Genomic DNA, 19516 nt, shown 5'->3' on the forward strand with positions numbered 1-19516 from the left:
TTACTGTGTGGTTGACTGAGCACTGGCACAGGTTCTATAGAATGGTTATAGAGCCTCTTTCATAGGAGATATTCAAAAGCCATCTGGACATGTTCCTGGGCAACTTGCTTTAGGTGTCCCTGCTTGAGCAAGGGGGTTGGAACAAATGACCTCCAGAGATCCCTTCCAACCTCAACCATTCTGTGATTCTGTGATTCTCTTCTGCATGCACTGAAGAGAAAGGAATGAAAATTGAACTTGCTGATTGTTGTGTTTTAAGCCAGCAGGCAGCTAAGCACCACACAGCTGTTTGCTCCCCACAACCACCAACCCTGAGTGGATTAGAAGACAGAATTGGAACAACAACAACAACAACAACAAAAGTAAAAACTCATTGGTTGAGATAGACAGAGTTTAGTAGGATAGAAGCATGAAAGGAAAATAACACTAATGACAATAATAAAACAAATGTTTCACAATGAAATTGCTCACCACTCCTCTGACTGATTCACAGCCAGTCCCTGAGCAGCCATCCCCCTCTGGCCAATCCTCCCAGTTTTTATTGTCACACATGATGTCTTATGGTATGAACTATCCCTTTGGCCATTTTGAGCCAACTGTCCTGTCTCTGTCCCCTCCCAGCTTCTTGTGCGCCCCCAGCCTCCTCACTGACAGGGCAGCACAAGAAGCTGAAAAGTCTCTAGCTGAATGTAAGCACTGCTCTGTAACAACTAGAACATCAGTATGTTATCAACATTATCTTGCTCCTAAATCCAAAACATGGCACATATCAGCTACTATGAAGAATATTAACTCTATCCCAGCCACAACCAGGACACTCATGTTTTAGATACGTAAATGAAGTAGCTATTTTAAGGGATTAGTTTTACATAATATTATATTTTAATCAGATAATCCTTTATTATGTACTAATTCCAGCTGTGTTAGAAAACAATTTGTTGTCCAGTGCATACATGGGGAGTATGATAAATAAGCATAGGATTCTGACTGTTCTGGTTTCTAAATATGGTTTGCAAAATCTGTGCATAAAAATATGAGAGTTATTAAAATGTGAATCTAAAATAGTTTCACTCTTTATGGCCTCTCATAACCTTTAGCATGCTGGGAATAAATGAAGTGGAGCTGTTCAAAATATATATATACATGTATATATATATATTAAAACATGGTGCTGGTAGGTTTTTTTTACAGGCCTGCACTTAGAAAAACGTCTTTCACAAACTGTGAATCCACACCACTGTAATTCAAACAGTAACTCCATTGATAAACTTATGGAATGAAAGAAATTCATACGGAATGTAGGAAGCTAGAAAAAGAAAGGTAGCCACTAGATCAGTGTATATAAAGAAAACAGTCTAACAGTGTGTATTTTGAAATATATATATATATATATTGCAGCTATATTTTAGAAATGGTGCTGTCTATATTTAGTAGATGATACCTTGCTGGGCTTCATTTTGAGAGTTACAACATATTTTGTCAGGAATTAATATGATTCCAAAACTAAGCGATAAATTCCCATTAACTCCATTCACCTTTAAAATGAAAATTTAGAAAAAAAAATTAACACTACTCATCAAGAGCACAACTGTCTTTATGATGAAAACATAAAGAGATGAAATCAAAAGTAGAGAAGAATCATGTTTAGGCATTCTAAACCTGCTTCCTTTCTCACCTTTGGATCCTCTTGGAAATTATGTAGAAATATGACACAAGTATTCAAATATAGTTTCAATTTAGCTTTTCCTAGCTCTGAATTGACAAAAGCTGAAATGACACTTTATGTTTCTTTTCTGTAATAGAGAATGTTTAGTTCATTAAAGAGAGTGAGCTCTGGAAATATTCCTACTACATGAATATATAAATGATGGGGAATGATGGGGCAGTCTGTATCATGTATAAGTATTCTGTGGACTTGAATAGATATGACAGTTTTCAACAGAAAAGAAATTGAAAGAAAGGACTGAAAGTCTTTCAGTAAAGTTGATTAATTTCAGCATTCAGGACACGATCCTCAGATCAGGATGAAGGACTTATAATTCCACTAAAAAGTTAGGCTGTGTGAACTAAGTATAATCTTTTGATATTAAACAGATTTCAAAATAATATCAAAATAAGGTTTAGAAATAAATAAATAACCATACCTGGCATTTTTCTTAACTTGTCCCTATGCAGAAAACACTGGCATTTTTTATAGAATTTAATCTGTTTAGCAGATTCAAGAAAGGGAAAAAGTACTGCTGTGCAGCAGCAGCTGAGAGAGTGAGGAGTGAGAAACAGCCCTTCAGACATCAAAGTCAGTGAAGAAGGAGGTGCTCCAAGTGCTATAGCTGCCCTGCAGCCTATGGAGAGGACTGGAGCAGGTTGTCCCAGTGCAGCCCACAGTGTACCGTGGTGGAGCAGATCTCCACGCTGCAGCCCATGGAGGAGCCCCCGGTGGAGCAGGTGGATGTGGCCTGGAGGAGGCTGCGGCCCATGGAGAGCCCCCGCAGGAGCAGGCCCCAGGCCGGACCTGCAGCCCGTGGAGAGGAGCCCACGCAGGAGCAGGGGGTCTGGGGGGAGCTGCCGCCCGTGGGGGACCCGTGCTGGAGCAGTTTGCTCCCGACGGATGGACCCCATGGTACGGAGCCGTGTGGGAGCAGTTCTTGAAGAGCTGCTGCCTGTGGGAAGGCCACACAGGATCAGTTTGGGAAGGACGGCATCCCCTGGCAGAGACAACACACTGGAGCAGGGGAAGAGAATGACTGTGAGGGATTGGCGGAGATGAAGCATTAGGGATTGAATGCAGCCCATATTCCCCATTTCCCCATGCTACTCAGGGGGAGGAGGTAGATGAGGGTGGATGAGGGGAAGGTGTTCTTAGCTTGTTTTTAGTTCTCCCCACTCTAGTCTGTTAGTAATAGGCAGTAAGTTACATTAATCTCCCTACTCTGAGTCTGTTCTGCCTGTGATGGTAATTGTTGAGTGATTTCCCTGTCCTTACCTCAACCCTTGAACCCTTTTCATCATATTTTCTCCCCCTTTCCCTTTGAGGTGAGGGAGTGAGAGAGCAGTTGTGGTTGGAGTTCATCTGCCCAGCTGAGTAAAACCACCGCAGTTATATAGATAGACAGAGCCAGATCAAATAGCATAAGGTCTGCCATTAGCAAACACTTAAACTGCTTCAAAACTAGACTAAGCATAGAATCATAGAAGCAGCTCTTGTTGAGGAAGAAGGGGAAAAGGGGAAAAAGGGGGGAAAAAGGGAGGGAAAAGCCGGGCCCGGGCCAGGGGAAGGCAATGGGAAGGAAAAGGGGGAAAGGGAGGAGGAGAGGGAAGAGGGAAGAAAGGAAAGGGAAGAAAATTACCACGTATTGTGTTAATGTTTACAGAGATTCCATGGTGGTTGCATAATTTGAATGAATTCTTTGTACTTGGGCATTTTGGATGATGTAGTCTCAGAAAAAAATATATTATTGTAGTCACAACTGGGTAAGTTCAATTAAAAAACAAAGTATACATATATATATATATTTCAAGAGCACTGGTTGAGAACAGAATACAGGGTTATAGGCTTTTGGTGCATCACCCTGCTATCATAGTTAACTACTTAAGCTCTCTGGCAGTTAGCACAGCATGTGTTATCCAGGCCTTGTTTTTTTGATTCAGACTCCTTAGTGGCATATTTTGTGGAAAAGAAAATGGCCAAGTTGGAAGTCAATCAGTGGCTCTCTTCACTGTGAAAGACATCTTGAAATGAAGGGATATGAAAAAATATGAGAAAGAAAGTTTAAAACCTATTCATTTATACTTCTTAATATATATGAGATTATTGTTAATATATATTGATATGTGGCCTATTTGGATCCCTTTCAATCTTTTTTCTCTCTTAATAATTTAACTTCCTTTTCTGCAAAATACGGTGCTTGATTATTTTTTTTTTCCAGAGTTAATCCCTAGCTCTTACAATTGTTGATTTTACAACTCTGCTGTTGTACAGTTGTTGTACTGTTAGAATCAGTTGTGGATGGAGGTAAAGGGTGGAGGAACTGTAAAGGTAGACTTGACCATCTGTTGTAATCCTGTCTCTTTGTCCTGTGTGTCAGGTCCTTGAAGCTTGGTTGAGAAAATTGCTTCTAATAGGTAGAGATATACAAGGCTTCAAATGACCCAAACTCTTCTTATTCCAGTCACATTTCCTGTTCAAATATATAATATACATGACACTGCTTCATTAGAAGATTGTTATTGACAGCTGCCTTGAACAATATTACTAAGTACCTCTTACTTCTGCTAATTAGTAGTAACAGTTACTATTAACTACTGAAAGTTATAAAGCAACGTGGGAGGTAAAATTAGTGGCAGACCACTAGCCTCGAACCCAACTCTAGATATATATGCACTCTGTTTTAAAAACCTGTCTTTATTCTGTACTTAACAGAATTCTCCAGTTCACTTCAGGTCACTGTAGATGTCCACCTACTATAAATGAGGGTGTGGCCAGATACATTAACATCTATGTGACTCAGGTTTTATGTGGTCATGTAACAAAACCACAAAATTCCAGTTATTGAAAGAGACATACTGTCATATCCAAGATAAATGTCTTGTCCTGTTGAGTCTGAAGTTCTGCAGTTACATTCTATAAGCCAAACTCATTTTGTGATTATTTTCCTTACTTTAAAATAACATTAAAAGTCCTACATAGAACACCACAGGCTGTATCAACTAGTTCCTTAGTGTTGTTCCAAATCAAGCAATGCAACTGCCAAGTAGACCACTGGGGATTGAACAAGCTCACAAAGAAGTTAATTTTTATGAACAAGTGACATTTTTAGAGAGGGTGTAAGGGAATTGATACTTCTTATCTCTGTGTTGTGTATTTCAGTGTTCTGGCTATATCTTCTACTTTTAGCTACAATGGTCACGTAGAATTGTAATTTATATTTTTATGAAAAATACTTAGCATATAAACAACAGAGCGATGAAATAACTGATGAAAACAAATTTGGCTCTACCATGAACCGTATTTGCAAACTACATTTGCAAAGTCTCAGTTTGGGTATTGGGGATTGCTACTATATTGTATAAAATTATCACAGCAGTACTGAAAGCAGCAGAACTACCGTAATTCACCGCATCTGAAAATGTTACCTTACTTTGTTTTTCAAAAAACTAGAGATTTTGAGACTCAATAAGACAACTTAAAACTGATCTTTCCTCCTCAATTTTCAGAACTGTTTCAGGTTTAACTTATCACCAGACAGTTCTGCTATTACTTGAATAGTCTTTGTTACTGCTGCCTTTTGTGTACAGAGTAGTTCACAGAGAGCCATCCTAAGTCTTTCAGGGGATGAACCTGAACATAGAATCATAGAATCATTAAGGTTGGAAAAGATCATCTGGTCCAACCGTCCCCCTACCATCAAGATTATCCACCAAACCATGTCCCAAAGTACCATATCCAAGCTTTCCTTGGCATCGCTCCCCCAGGCTCATTTCTATCGAGCCCCATTTCATCCCATTCCTGCTTCATACCTTGTTCAAAGCCCAGTGAGCCCTGCTGGATCCTGTGCTAGGATCTGTTTCCCCCTTTGAGACAGGCAGGACCCATCTGTAGCTATCAGGCCTTCATAACACGCACCTGTGGTTTCCACCACTGAAACTGAAATACCAGAAATCACTATTGTCTTACAATAAGACTGATGGTTCAGACAGAAAAAAGAGCAAAGCCTGTAATTGAAGCCAAATCAATTATTTTTTTTTGTTATGTTTTACTTCTTTTTTATTTTATAAATATTCAGTTGAAATAAGAATTAACAAAAATGCAATAAATTCTGAAGATGTTATTTTTTCTTCATGTTGGCACAAAGACAAAAGCCTTGAGAAAGTAATTTATGAAATTCAATCCAGAAGGGCAAAAATGTTAGGTTTTGTGAACTCTTTTTTTTAAAGGGAGGAAGCAAGTATACATTATGTGGATTTATAAATATTGGAAACAGAGGCAAATCAAGTATGTCCTTCAAGTTTGGTTTGGCATGCAGTTGAGAAAACTCGGAAACACTTTCAACTGTGTGTCAAGCATACAGGCTTCAGAATAACTACTGTATGCTACTTTTATCTTTCTGTCTTTTTCAGATCTTGGATCAAACAATATTTGAGTGAATTAAAAATATAACATTCACCAAAAATGAGATTTCTGCTATTCAATATGTATTCATGAAGAAATTAAGTTATTTCTGGCCATACATGTGCAAAACATAATATATTCTTTGTGGTTTTTGTTTGTTTGGTTGGTTTTATTTTATTTTATTTTATTTTTTATTTTGTTTTAGTCATATAACTTCAAATCATGAGTAAAATATAACAGACAATTTGGCTTTTCGAGATGTGACCTAATGATTATTCCATGTTGTGGACAAGCCATGGAAATCTGTTCTTGAGTGGCAATACATTGCAGAGACAAAAGAATTAGTTCAGTAATCAACAGTAGTAGAACTGTTAAAGTAAATGTTATCAAGTTGGAAAACGTATCATCTACCATTTCACTTTCAGTCAATTATCTTAATTATTATCTACCTTATAATTTGCTCTAAACAATTTAGTCACCAGGCAGTGATCAAAATGTCATAGATAGACTACTCTAGCTTTGGTAGCCATAAAATCTAATTTATGTGCTAGGATCTGATTAAAATAATGTGCTGCTGTAATGAAATATCTGATCTGCATGGCATTTCTGATGTTGTCATACTGTTCCTGTCATATTTCCTTGGAAATAATGCAAAGGAGATGTAGCTGTGAATTAGAGGAAAAAAAAAAAAAAAGCGTTTTGGATTTCTCAAGCTGCTGTTTGAGGCTGCATGTTTGGTCATTTGATGAGGGCAGATAAGGAATGGATGGAGCCAGAGGCAGGGATACATGCCTGCATGTAACTATATTATGAAGGAAGGTTTCTGTCCTTCAGCTGCATAGAAAAATACATCTCATAATATGGTCCTTTTCTGCATAGAACCTTTCTGGATCACAAAACACACATTAACCATTTAGTTACAGGGCTTTTTTCCTGTTCGCAGCATATTTTTTTTTTTTTTTTATGTATTAAGTAAATTTAAAAAATGGAATAAGTATATCTTTAACAGATTATATATTGATTATATATTGATTAATCACAGATAACAAGCATCATAAATGTCTACTTTTTGTGTTTTAAGGAACTGAACTGGTATGGATCAGCACAAATCAATACCTCACAAGCAAAGCAGCATTTAAGCTATCCCTGATAAATCCATAGGAAAAAATCTGCAGGCTTTAGTGCCCCATGGTATTTTTTCAGTGAAAAGTGTGGGGAGAAGATCAGAAATTATGATAAACTTTGTTTGTAGAACTTTTTATGAATGTATTGCCCTCTTCAGAATTATCTGACATAGCTAGCATTGAGGCCAGTACAGGTCTACACGTGAAGATTTATTCTAAACTTGTAGTTTTTCTTGTTGCAAATAAAATCCCCCAGACATGAATAATGTAATGTACGAGCCTTTGAAAATCTGAAACCAACTGAATGTAAAGGCGCTACACTATTTTTCCTCCTCTCTATGACTGCGAAGTCTGAAATATCTGTATCCAACATCCCATTAATATGTTTTATGCTAAGTTCAAATAGACTTCTCTTTTATTTCATTTCTCTTCTAAAGAAAAATCTTGAGCTCTCATTAATGAAGATAACAATCATCCCAGTATCTGTTTCGTAAAATAATTATTATACTTGTTTATGAAGTCACATAGCTAAAATCAGAGTCAGTCCACCATTGCATAGGATAAGGTGCAAGGTCAGCAGTGTAGTTTGTAAGTAGTAAAACCAGTTAATCCACTGAATTTAAGGAAGAACCGACAGTATTTACATTCAAGAGAAGAGCTTTAGGCATGTACTACAGTGATGCATTGAGTTTGAACTGTTTTCACAAGGAAACAAAGCATATGTAATTGTAGCATGTGTCTGTGCAATGATTTCTGAGACTGCTTTGAGTCTGAGCTTGTATACATCAAAACTGACAATGATACTGAGGCCTGATGGCCATTCAGTTCAAAGTCTTAAGGAACAGAAACAGAGTAAGTGTGCAAAACCGTATTTATGTGCGCACTAAGAGAGACTGTTGGAGAAGCAGTAAATTTGCATAAGATGCTTAAAGTGCTGAAAAAGCCTCACTGAGTGCTTACCTTTTCACAACAACAGAATCCAATGACAAGACAAAAAGCTAGTCAAAAAGTGGCTTCAGCAACACTGCTGCTCACAGTAGTTTCTTATTTAGGTGGCTACTGAATTTTTCCTTCCACTGGAGTGAAAATAAAAGTGGCCAGCTTGTTTTCCACACCGAGGAGGTTATAGAAGACTCCCCTCCTACAGAGCTGACAGACTCCTGCACATAAGTGTTTTTCTGTTTAGTATAGTCTAAAGTGTCAGGAGAAGTTTAAACTAAATTAACAAAACTTTAAAACTAGCTGACATTTTAAGCAAGATGAAAATATTTTTCCTTCAGTAACTGTGATCTGTTGTTAAGGGAGCATTACAGAAAGAAATCTGTCCTGATATAAAAAGCGGCCCTTGACCTGCACATTTATTTCCTTTCCAGCCTTCTTGGTCTTCTAAGTAGCAATGTGAAACCTATGACAGGTGAAGTTGGTCAACATTTAGAAAACTGATGTAATAGAGAAATATACTATATATAAATAGAGAAAAATACAAATGGACAAGGAGGTGCAAGCTTTTTGACAGAAGTGTATCTCAAACAACTTTTAGTGGGTTTGGTCCTACTGCTCCCTGACTAAATTTGCCACAGCAGTAGAGTGTGTTGCTGCAAACTGTACCTGCGTGTACAGTTTCTGACTGTGAAAGCTGTGGCCATAGAGCTATCACTAGTAGCAGGCTGTGGGATCATTTCTTCTAATGAGTCGGTTTAAAACATGGTCTTTCAGTTAGGAGTTCAGCCAGTTTTTTAACCCAGAACTTTTTATAACAAAAATTACATTTTTAAGATACTTTGTTTAACCCATTCAGTGCATACCCTGGGGACATATGAAAGTGTACACATAATAAAAGTATATGTGATTTACACCAAGAAATAAATGTAGTGTAAGGTAGCTCTTGGGAAATGAAATTCCTGGGAAAATGAAGATGGAAGAAATAGGATTACACTAGCTGTATTGTTGTTGTTCTACATTTTTAATAGTGTACTTAAGTTATGAAATGATTTAGCTGTAAGAAATATTAATGTCCAAAATAAAAGATAATTTTAGATTTTACTGTTCCCGTACCCTCTACCTCACAATTAATTTTCCACTTTTCTGAATGCCAGCCCTTTTTAATATCTAATATATTAAGTACTTAATCCCATAGTGTAGAGAATATATGAGAAGTACAACGAATGAATGATGACAGGATGACTACACAGAAGAATAAAAATCAGTAATAAATACCAGGCACATAACTGAAGAACGTTTATGGAAGAGATGCTCATACATTACAGGAAAAAAAAAATAATAAAGCTCCCTACTTAGGATTTGAAAAGACTTCAGTAACAAAGCATTGCTTTCTATTGCTTAACATGAAAGAATGGATAGTTTAGTCATCTGAGAGAGGAATACAGTCCATCAGGTCTCAAAGTAAAATCTAACAGTTGATGATGCATAAAAAATCTTGTTTTCATTATGTGACTGGGTCCATAGCCCTTGTTTTAAATAATAACAATAATAACAAAATTTATTGCAATATTTTTATTTTTCTGTTCTGATGTTCTGATCTACCCTGACCTGGGATTAAGCAGATTTTCGACTCTCAGATTACTGGAAGGTTGCAGTAAAGTTTCACCTAAACCTGAGATGTAATACTATGCGTATATCAGCCTCCATCACACAGAGATTGTACCAGAATGTAGAAAATACAAATATGTCAGCTATTTGTTTCTCTCACCTCCCATTGAGAGATTGCCTGCAGGCAGCTTTTCCATACATTTGGGGTAATGTTTGCCCTTGAGTGTTGGCTTTGACTGAGCTAAGAGATGTCGTGTGGTAGGTGTGAGAATGGAAGTTAACATTTCTGGGTGAAGTTTTAGAATTGTATACAGTGCTCATATGGTCCTGCTCACACCATTGATCCAAGGACAGAATCTTGTAGTGCAATAGGGAGCTAGCAAAGAAGAGCAGGAACAACAATAGGAGATTCTAAGTAAGTGTCCTCTGTCCTGGCTTCCCATTAAATCCCTTTATATGGGTTGAGAATTTAGATCCAGGCCAGTGTGCCAGACTACGTTCAGTATCTTTAAATAGGTGTCTGTTTTTCCTCATTTGTGCAGAGAGTCTCTGCTGACACATACAATTAAGTCTGCAAAAGCGTCAGATGTCTCTCACAGTACATTAAAAGAGAATTGTCCTCATTATCTTAGAAAAATATTACGTTTTGGTAATGAAGGCATTGGTCATGGCCTTGCAATGATTTGCTCCCTTAAAATCCAGGAGATAAAAAGAGAAAGAGAAAATGAGAAACACAATGTCATTTTTACCCATGAAAATAAACAGCAGACTTAGTTAATCATATTTTATCTGATTTCTGAAGTTATTGCAAAACAAAAACAACAGGGCAATAATTCACATCCATTTTGAACATAATGGAAATTAAGCATAAACTAGCTTTGATGTTGTGAAAGAGTACATACAGCAGACACTGGCACTGGTTATTCATAAGTAAAGCTCTCCTTCCCTGAACTAAAGCTCAATCTGATTTATGAAATGCTGTATCGCTGCCTAGTGGTGAAATGTAAAATTTCTGTTCCTTTCCGATAATTAAAGAGTGTACCTCAAGCTGGCAATGGCACCACCATATCAATTTATGTAATTTACATATTTATATCACACACAATTTTCATTCCATAAAGTCAGTGACCAAGCTTGCCACAGATGCATACTTTTGGACAGGTGCAATATTCAATGCGCATTCTGTAATCCTTATACAGTTTAGCTTTGTCCAGTTATCTTTAGGATGGTGGATGTCCCAGAATGCCAGCTCATACTTTCACTCTCATACACACATGCTACATCTGAAAAAGGCTGGATAAAATGGCAACTTTGCATTGTTCTGAGTGCAGAGACACTAGAAAACCAGTTTCAGTGCTGAATTTATGTGTTTCTAAAGAAATCGTCAAGTTATTCATACCTAGACTTTTGTCTTTTTTTTTTTTTTTTTTCCCTACTGAATCAGATAAATCCCACACTGTTTATTCCATGCCATGTCCATTTTGAACCCCCAGCTATCTTTCAGCAGTTCAAGTCCTTCTGCATTGGTCTTTTCTCTCTCTCTCTCTCTCTCTCTTTTTTTTTTTTAAATGTGAGCCTTTGGAATTGTATGTTTTAAACCAGGGATAAGAGGATAAGAGATAATTCTGTCTGTGTAAGGCCTAACAGCCCTGCCTTTTGAACTATACTGAAATTGAGGGTGAAAGGACACAGAAAAACAGCCTCCTTACCTGTAATCCTGTTGTCTTTGTTGTTGTAGGTTTCCTAAAGCCCGTATGCTAATATACTTTAGCCACCTTAAAAGTTAGGTTCTGTGAAAATGCTGTGCATTAGCTGGAAACAGGGACCATGTTTCATATGAGCTCTACTATACAAAAAGAAATACAAATATTCTTCTCCAGGTGTCGGAATGTTTCAAGTTTACAATTAGTAGTCAGTATAGATCCAGACTCTAGTCCAAACAGCTTTTAACAGCAACCTTTAAGCTGGTATTAAAGGTGAGGCAAGGCAAGGTAAGGCAAGGCAAGACAGAAAAAGAAGGAAGGAAGGAAGGGGGTGAGGGAGAGAGGGAGGGAAGCATACCTTTGCAAGGCTTTTGTTTAAATTGGGTGTAGATAATTTGCTCTTGTCATTGCTACTACATTGCCAGGAGTTTTCTTTCTGGGCATGTTTGGCAGAGATTTTTTACTCTTTTTTTTTTTTTTTTATTTTTTTATTTTTTATTTTTTTTACACATTTACTTCTGTGTGCTTACTGGAGCAGAAATTCTCTCATTTCAAAACTGAATTTTGACTGATGATGGGTTTTGACTGCTCTTATATACACAGTGAAAATAAGGAAATAAATTTCAGAAAAAGGACATAAAAACTGAGGTCTGTTTAGAAGCAGGGCTAGTTGCAAGGACTGATGTAAACTCACTGCAACTTTTAGCCTGGTTTTGTGTAGCTGTATTTGCTGTTTATAGAAAATTCTTGCTCTCTTTTTTTGATTGAGAGAATAACAGATCTCAGCTAATTTGCGAAAAGAGGATGTTTTTTATTCTTCACTGAATTGACTCTGCAAGCACTTGCAGAAGTTTTATTTGCAGTTTATAGCCAGCAAAAGTGATATGTCTTTTGTAGGAAGTACTTTTTTTGTCAGAAGCACATGAGCATTTAGCATATGAGTAACCTCGGTTAGTCAAAGGACAAAGGTGCATACACGCAGCTAAGGCTAGATGTGTTTAAGAACTAACTGAACTGGGGCCTAAAGTAGTAGTGGTATGTTACTGGTATTTTAAAACAGTATTTCAGGTTTTAAGGTTTTTATTAAATGATTTGAATTAAATGGGCTGTGCACTTCGAGAATAATAATGTTTGTTTCTCTCATACTTTACAGAACGAGGCTCAAAAGGAAGTCTTGATCTCACAGAGTTAATAGGAGTTCCACTCCCTCCTTCTGTCTACTTTGTCACCGGCTATGGAGGGTTTCCAGCATACAGCTTTGGTATAGATGCCAACATCGGTCGATTGACAAGTGCTATAATACCACTCTCTTTCTATAGAGATTTTGCTATCGTAGTTACAGTGAAACCAAACAGCGATCGTGGAGGAGTGCTATTTGCAATAACAGATGCCTTCCAGAAAACAATTTACTTGGGAATGAGACTTTCACCAGTTGATGACAGCACTCAAAGAATAATTATGTATTACACAGAGCCTGGTTCCCGTATCTCCCAAGAGGCTGCTTCATTTAAAGTGCCAGTGATGACTAACAGGTGGAATAGGTTTACAGTGACTGTTCAGGGAAATCATATTGCTTTGTTCGTGGACTGTGAAGAATATCAGAGAGTTCCGTTTCAGAGGTCAGCTGGAGCCTTGGTATTTGATTCTGACTCTGGGATATTTGTTGGTAATGCAGGAGCCACGGGACTGGACAAGTTTACAGTGAGTACAATGTGATAAAGATACATCTCAGTATTGTATACATGTACACTTTAACCAAGAGATTCTGCTTACAGTGGCTATATCATGGTTACAATGTATAGAGCTTATATTTTCCATACACAGCTACTGCAGATATATAAACTCTGACTTAATGTCAGAAATTTATAAATGATCCAGATATTGAGCTTAATGTGAAGTTTTTGTACTAGGAATTTCACAGTAAATGTATCACTTACATTTATGTGGCCTTTTTCTGAAAGTCAGATTTCAGAGTATCCATTTGTTTAATTTATGAGAATAATACCTTAGTACAACTCAGCATTTTAAGCTCTTATTAGCTTGGTATGTTCATTCCACACTAAACATAAAGGAGAGAGTGATCTTATCAAAGTATAGCTGGAAAATAAAGCTGTTTCTACAACTTACATATTACTTGAAGCTTATCAGGTGCTGTAGAAAAATGGAAGGGACCTAGCACACTACCACAAGGTCATTATGCAACAGATTAACTCATTACCAAACTAAAATGGAAACTTCACACCTTTTCTATCTTGTTTATGTACTTCACCAGTACTTCAAAATTTGTAGAGTAGTTTGTGAGAATAATATCTCTTCCCATAAATTAGCAGAGTGGCAGCACAAAACTGAATAGATCCTTTGCTTTGGAAAAACAGGATGTTCTTTCCAAAGTTCAACTCTATTGGCAGATTGTGAGCTCCATCAGGTAAACAGCAAGGATAATGTGCTTGTATCATTTATCTGACTAGTCTAAGCACTTAGAAATTACAGGGATGCATTGATTAGCAGCAAATAAGTGGCAGAAAAGGATATTTAGGAAAACTGCCTGCTGGTGTTACCTTTCTATAGACAGTTAGATTGACTGGACTATTGAGGCTGCCTGATTAGTAAGTAGGAATGAGAAACATTCAAGAAAATCAGATGACTTTGGTAAATATATGTGTGATGATCAGTTTCTGAGATTATCACCAATAATTCTGTAAATATGGAGAAAGGAATGCATAGCAGATTACATTCTAAGGCATTTTCCACTGAAGCAGGCTGTTCTGTATACTCTATTGAATACATAAATTTCAGACATTCAACTGATTGCTTCAGTATTATGATTTGTGATGTGTTCTATAGGTCACATGTATGCTCTTTTGTTTTTATACTTCATGCATCATATGTCACAATGATTTTAGGGCAGAACATATAAATTTTTGATAACCCCTTAAGCAAGAACTCTTTGTCCCAAATAGAAACAACTCACACAAATTAAGCAAATGACTCTCTATGCCAGTTGCTGTTTTGCTCTGGCGCATGAGAATTCATGTGTCCAAGGCTCTGTTTACCAGACACAAAAGGACATAACTATAATCAGATTTTATGGAAAGAAAAGGAAATTCTAGGACTGGTGCTTTTAAATAGAAGTGCAAAACAGACATAAACCAAATAATGGAAAAACAAAACATTAAAATTTATTCACATTTTAAAATTGAGTTTATTACCATAAAATTTCAGGCCTTAGATAATTTCCCAAGCAAAGTTTTTGTTTTTGTTTTTGTTTTTGTTTTTAATTATTATTATCAATTTTTCACCTTCATGCATGAAATATTACTTCCTTGTACTGTTTTTATTCTTTCATGTAGGGTTCAATTCAACATCTGACTATCAGATCTGACCCAAGAGCTATTGAAGACCATTGTGAAGATGATGATCCTTATGTGGGTATTCTTACAAACACTTCTTCATCTATCCTCAGTGCCTGTATAACAGATTTCAAAGTCAGTTGCCACAGGATGTTTTTTATAAAACTAAATACAGTATTTCTTCATGGCAACATACTGCAATTTTTAAAACTCTGTGTGTAGGAATCTCTTATTTTGAGTACACAGTCTCTAAAACTGTAATTTTTCAAAAAGCATTATTTTCTTTTTTCTGTAACATGCTTGAGAAAATGAACTGTGTTTTACAGTTTTCTGAAGGGTAGTATTCATGAAATACCCTAAGTATTGCAATAAACTAACATCATAATGAGACTGAGGCTTCACCGATTTGAAAAAAAAAAAAAAAAAAAAAAAAAAAAAAAAAAAAGGTAAGTCTTTTCTACTTTGAAGTTGCTGATTCCTTGGAGAACATACTTTTTTTTTTTTTTTTTTTTTTTTTCTCTAACTTTTATTAACATGTTATTATCATTGGGTTTTGCACAGGCTTCAGGGGACCTCAGTGGCAATGGTAGTATTCAAGAGCATGAAAGCATTCCTGAGACACAAGAAGTCCTTTCACCTTCTCATCTTCCCATAAGGGTAAATTTATTTGGTTTATACACCTTACATTTCTGGTTTAATATTATTTTTTTCAGATAGCAAGGCCTAGATTCTATTACTACTTTTTAAAATTTCATTTATTTTTCTCTGCTTTAGTTTAAACTTCTCTGAGCACTTGTTTTACAACTTAATTGTTTGTTGACCTGGCTTCCTGCTTCTGATACATTTGAAAAAAAAGATTGTTTTTATCCATTTTGCAAATAAACTCTTTTTCACCTGTCTTATGCTTCTTACAGACTCACAGAATAGCTAAGGCTGAAAGAGACTTCTGAAGATTATCCTGTCTAAATCTCTTCTTAAAACAGTCAATGACAGCAAGTTGATTGGTGCCAGTAGGTTTAGAATTTCTAAAAGAATGGAGACTCCACAGCACCTTCTTTGCAATGTTCTATCAGCATCACACTAGAACATTTTTCTTCTGATGTAGAAATGGAATTTCTTGCATTTCAGTTTATTTCCTTTGCCTCTTACCCTTTTATTGGCTACCACTGTTAAGGGTCTGTCTCTACTTAATTCCCTCCTCTCAGGATTGTATATGCATTGATATGACCACTCTGACCTTTCTCTTCTTGAGGCTAAACAGTTCTTACTCTCTTATCTTCCCTTCATGAGTCAAATGCTCTAGTTTCAAAATGGCATCAGCCAGCTCTTTGAGTAGCCTTGGATGAATCCTATCAGACCCCACTTATATGCATCCAGCTGAAGCAGCAAATCTCACACAAGTTCAGCGTTGGCTGGGAGTTTATCATTCCTGCTGTCATGGTCCTGCAGCTCAGGGTTCCAGGGATTCCATAGCCCATCATTAATGTTAATGGCAAAGGTGAAGAAGGTATTTAAACAGCTCTGTTTTATCTACATTCCTATTTGTGAGGAACCATCTTCATCAAGTAACAGATCATTGCTATCGCTGCTCTTCCTTTTGCTCTTAACACATTTTAAGAAACTCTTTTTATTGTCCTCCACAGTAGTGGCCAGCTTCAATTATAATTGAGCCCTATGAATCACCTCCCTACAATGGCAAAAAAAAAAAATCTCTGTAGTCCTCCCATGTCACCTGACCTCACTTCCAGTGGCCATACATTTCTTTTCCCACCTAAGCTCTGAAAGAAGATCCCTGCTCAACCAAGCCAACCTTCTTCCCTACCTGTTTGACTTCTGACATTTTGGAATTGTCTGTTCCTGTGCTCTTAAGAGGTGGTACTTATAAAGTGAACAGCACTGAGGGACTGCAAAAGTAGAATCCCAGGGGACCTTATTAACTAATTCCTGAGAAGCCTAAAGTCTACTTGCCCGATACCCAGGGTTGAAGTTTTGCTGGCAGTTTTCCTCCTGTCATCAAAGATTTTATACTCAACTACATCATGGTCACTGTGGCCAAGATAGATGCCAATCATCACTTCACCCATGAGACCATCTCTGTTTACAAGTAATAAATGGAGGAGGGCTCTTTCCGAGTCAGCTCTCTTAGTACCTGTACCAAGAAATATCATCAAGGTACTTTAGGAATTTCCTAAACCTGAAATGTAAGAAGTTCTAAAATATTTTATAGGGATCCTAAACTATATTCTGGTTTGCATACGAGTATTTGATGTTTTGTATTTGTTCTTGTTTCTTCATTCAGAGTTAAATACAAAATAGACTGAAAGATTTTGCCTTTCAATAATATTTTATTGTTTAATTTGGTTATCAGAGAAGTGATGTGCACGCTTATTCAGATACAAACAAACATGGAACCAGACTTGCCTCAGTAATGGCAGACAACAACATTGCAAAGTAGCTGGGAAGATTCAAGCTGAATTTCAAGAAAACTCTCTTCAACAGCATAACAGTGCAGCACTGGAACAGGTCACCCATAGATGATATCAAATCTCTGCCCTTAGAAGATTTCAAGACAAAGTCATGTCTGAGCTGATCTACTTGCATGAGTTGTTGGACTACACAACCTCCAGAGCTTATTCCCAACTAAAATTTATTCAGTGTGCCCATGCACTCTGTGTGAATCTGGCCTCAGTGATATGGGCTGGAGAGTGGGGTTGTTATTTCTCCCTGCCTTTTCAGGTTTTCAGCTGGATTCAAACTGGACAGGATTCAAACTGGACAGGAAAAAAAAAAAAAAAAAAAAAGAAAAAAGAAAATGGGTCATGGGCACAAGAGGAGAATAAACTCCATCATGGAAAAATTTACAGTGCAGCTGGTCTTTCCCAAGAGAATGATTCCTAAATCACATTTAGAGCTTTATCTTTCTGTTGTGCCTGTGGTGGCATAGGCTACATTCATGAAATGACATTCTTATGTGCTGAATACCATTCTGAATTCAAAAGGCAGAGCTGAAAGCCCAGAGAGCCCGGCTGGGACCTTACACAGGCCTAGAATGCACGCTTGTTCTCAACAGTATGAATCCTATAGTGATGTTTATTCTAGTTCCTAACAGAGTGAGCAATGCACTACTTAACCATGCTCCTTGGCAATCATGAGTACAGTCTAAGCACATAGATCTTAGGCCACCCCCAGCTGTTTCCCAGAAAATGTGGAGAACATATTTTTCCCAGTTAAGTAACTAAAACAAATGTTGATGAAGGGTGTGCATAAGAGGAAACAGCATGTCATGAAGAAAGAGAATCACAGAATCGTTGAGGTTGGAAGGGGGTTCCGGAGGTCACGTGGTCCAATGCCCTTGCTCAAGCGAGGCCATCATAATCAGTTGCACAGGACCATGTCCAGATGCTTTTTGAGTATCTCCAAGGAGAGAGACTCCACAACCTCACTGTGCCAGTGAGGCATCACCTGCACAGTAAAGCAGTTCTTCCTGATGTTCAGAGGGAACCTACTGTGTGTCAAGTTGTGCCCATTGCCTCTTGTCCTGCCTCTGGGCACCACTGAAGAGTCTGGCTCTGTCTTTTTGGCAACCTCCCATCAGGTAATTTATACACATTGATGAGATCCCCCCTGAGCCTCTTCTTCCTTAGTCTGAACAGTCCCAGCTCTCTCAGTCTCTTCTCATACAAGAGATTCTCCTGTCCCTTAATCATCGTCATAGCCATTCACTGGAATCTTTCTAGTATGTCCATGTCTCTCTTGTACTGTGGGGGAAGGAGGTGGTGGTGCAAGGGGTGCAGAACTGGACACAGTACTACAGGTACAGCCCCACCACAGCTGAGTAGAGGGGATCACCTCCTTCAACCTGCATGCAACACTTTGCTTAGTGCAGCCAAGAATACTGTAAGCTTTCTTAGCCACATTGCTGGCTCATGTGCAATTTGGTGTTCACCCGGATCCCCATGTCCTTTTCTGCCAAGCTGCTTTCCAGCTGGGTGGACCCCAGCATATGATGGTGCCTGAGGTTGTTCCTCCCAAGGTGCAAGACTTTGTACTCTTCCCAGCTGAACTTCATGAGGTTCTTATCAGTCCATTTCTCCAGCCTGTATCCTGGTCACAAAAATGGGAATCTTGCATGATATCACTACACCACTGATGCATACCACTACAATGCAGGTATAAACAAAGGACATAGATTGACCTATGAAATATTTCTTTCTAATACGATCTCAAAGGAAGTGACTAAGGTCCATTGGCTTGCTGCACTCTAATGTTACTGTGAGAGCTTTTTTTCTGAAACTTTTCTGAGGGAGGACGATCTTCAGTATCTGCATAAGGGTGTATGTGTGGATGCTAAAAATCACAGAATGATTGAGGTTGGAAGAAATCTCGGGAGACTGTCGAGTCAAACTCCCATGGCCAAGCAGTGTCACATAGAGCAGATTAAATAAGGTCACACCTAGCTGGGTTTCAAAAATCTCCAGAGAAGGAGATTCTACAGTCTCCCTAGTCAACCTGTTCCAGTACTCTGCCACTCTCGAAGTAAAAAGTTTTTCTTAATATTCAGATGGAACTTCCTATGTTTCTGTTTGTGCCTGTTGCTTCTCATCCTGTCACTGGGTACCTCCCTTGACCTGCTGGAAACAGTCTTCTGAATACAGCCCAGGATACCGTTGGCCTTCTTGG

At 37.7% G+C, this 19516-nt stretch overlaps 1 protein-coding gene across 4 annotated transcripts in view; it reads left to right on the plus strand.

Annotated features, from left to right (window-relative positions):
* The window catches only part of COL15A1 (collagen type XV alpha 1 chain), a 118644-nt gene that overhangs the window by 21557 nt on the left and 77571 nt on the right, over positions 1 to 19516 (plus strand). For all 4 annotated transcript variants that reach the window (XM_035316431.1, XM_035316433.1, XM_035316432.1 and 1 more), the window contains exons 3-5: positions 12640 to 13187; positions 14837 to 14911; positions 15398 to 15493. In XM_035316431.1, coding sequence (XP_035172322.1) covers positions 12640 to 13187; positions 14837 to 14911; positions 15398 to 15493 — 719 coding nt within the window. The remainder of the gene's footprint in view (positions 1 to 12639; positions 13188 to 14836; positions 14912 to 15397; positions 15494 to 19516) is intronic.

The sequence above is a fragment of the Oxyura jamaicensis genome, chromosome 2 (genome assembly GCF_011077185.1).
Source record: "Oxyura jamaicensis isolate SHBP4307 breed ruddy duck chromosome 2, BPBGC_Ojam_1.0, whole genome shotgun sequence".
NCBI lineage: Eukaryota > Metazoa > Chordata > Aves > Anseriformes > Anatidae > Oxyura > Oxyura jamaicensis.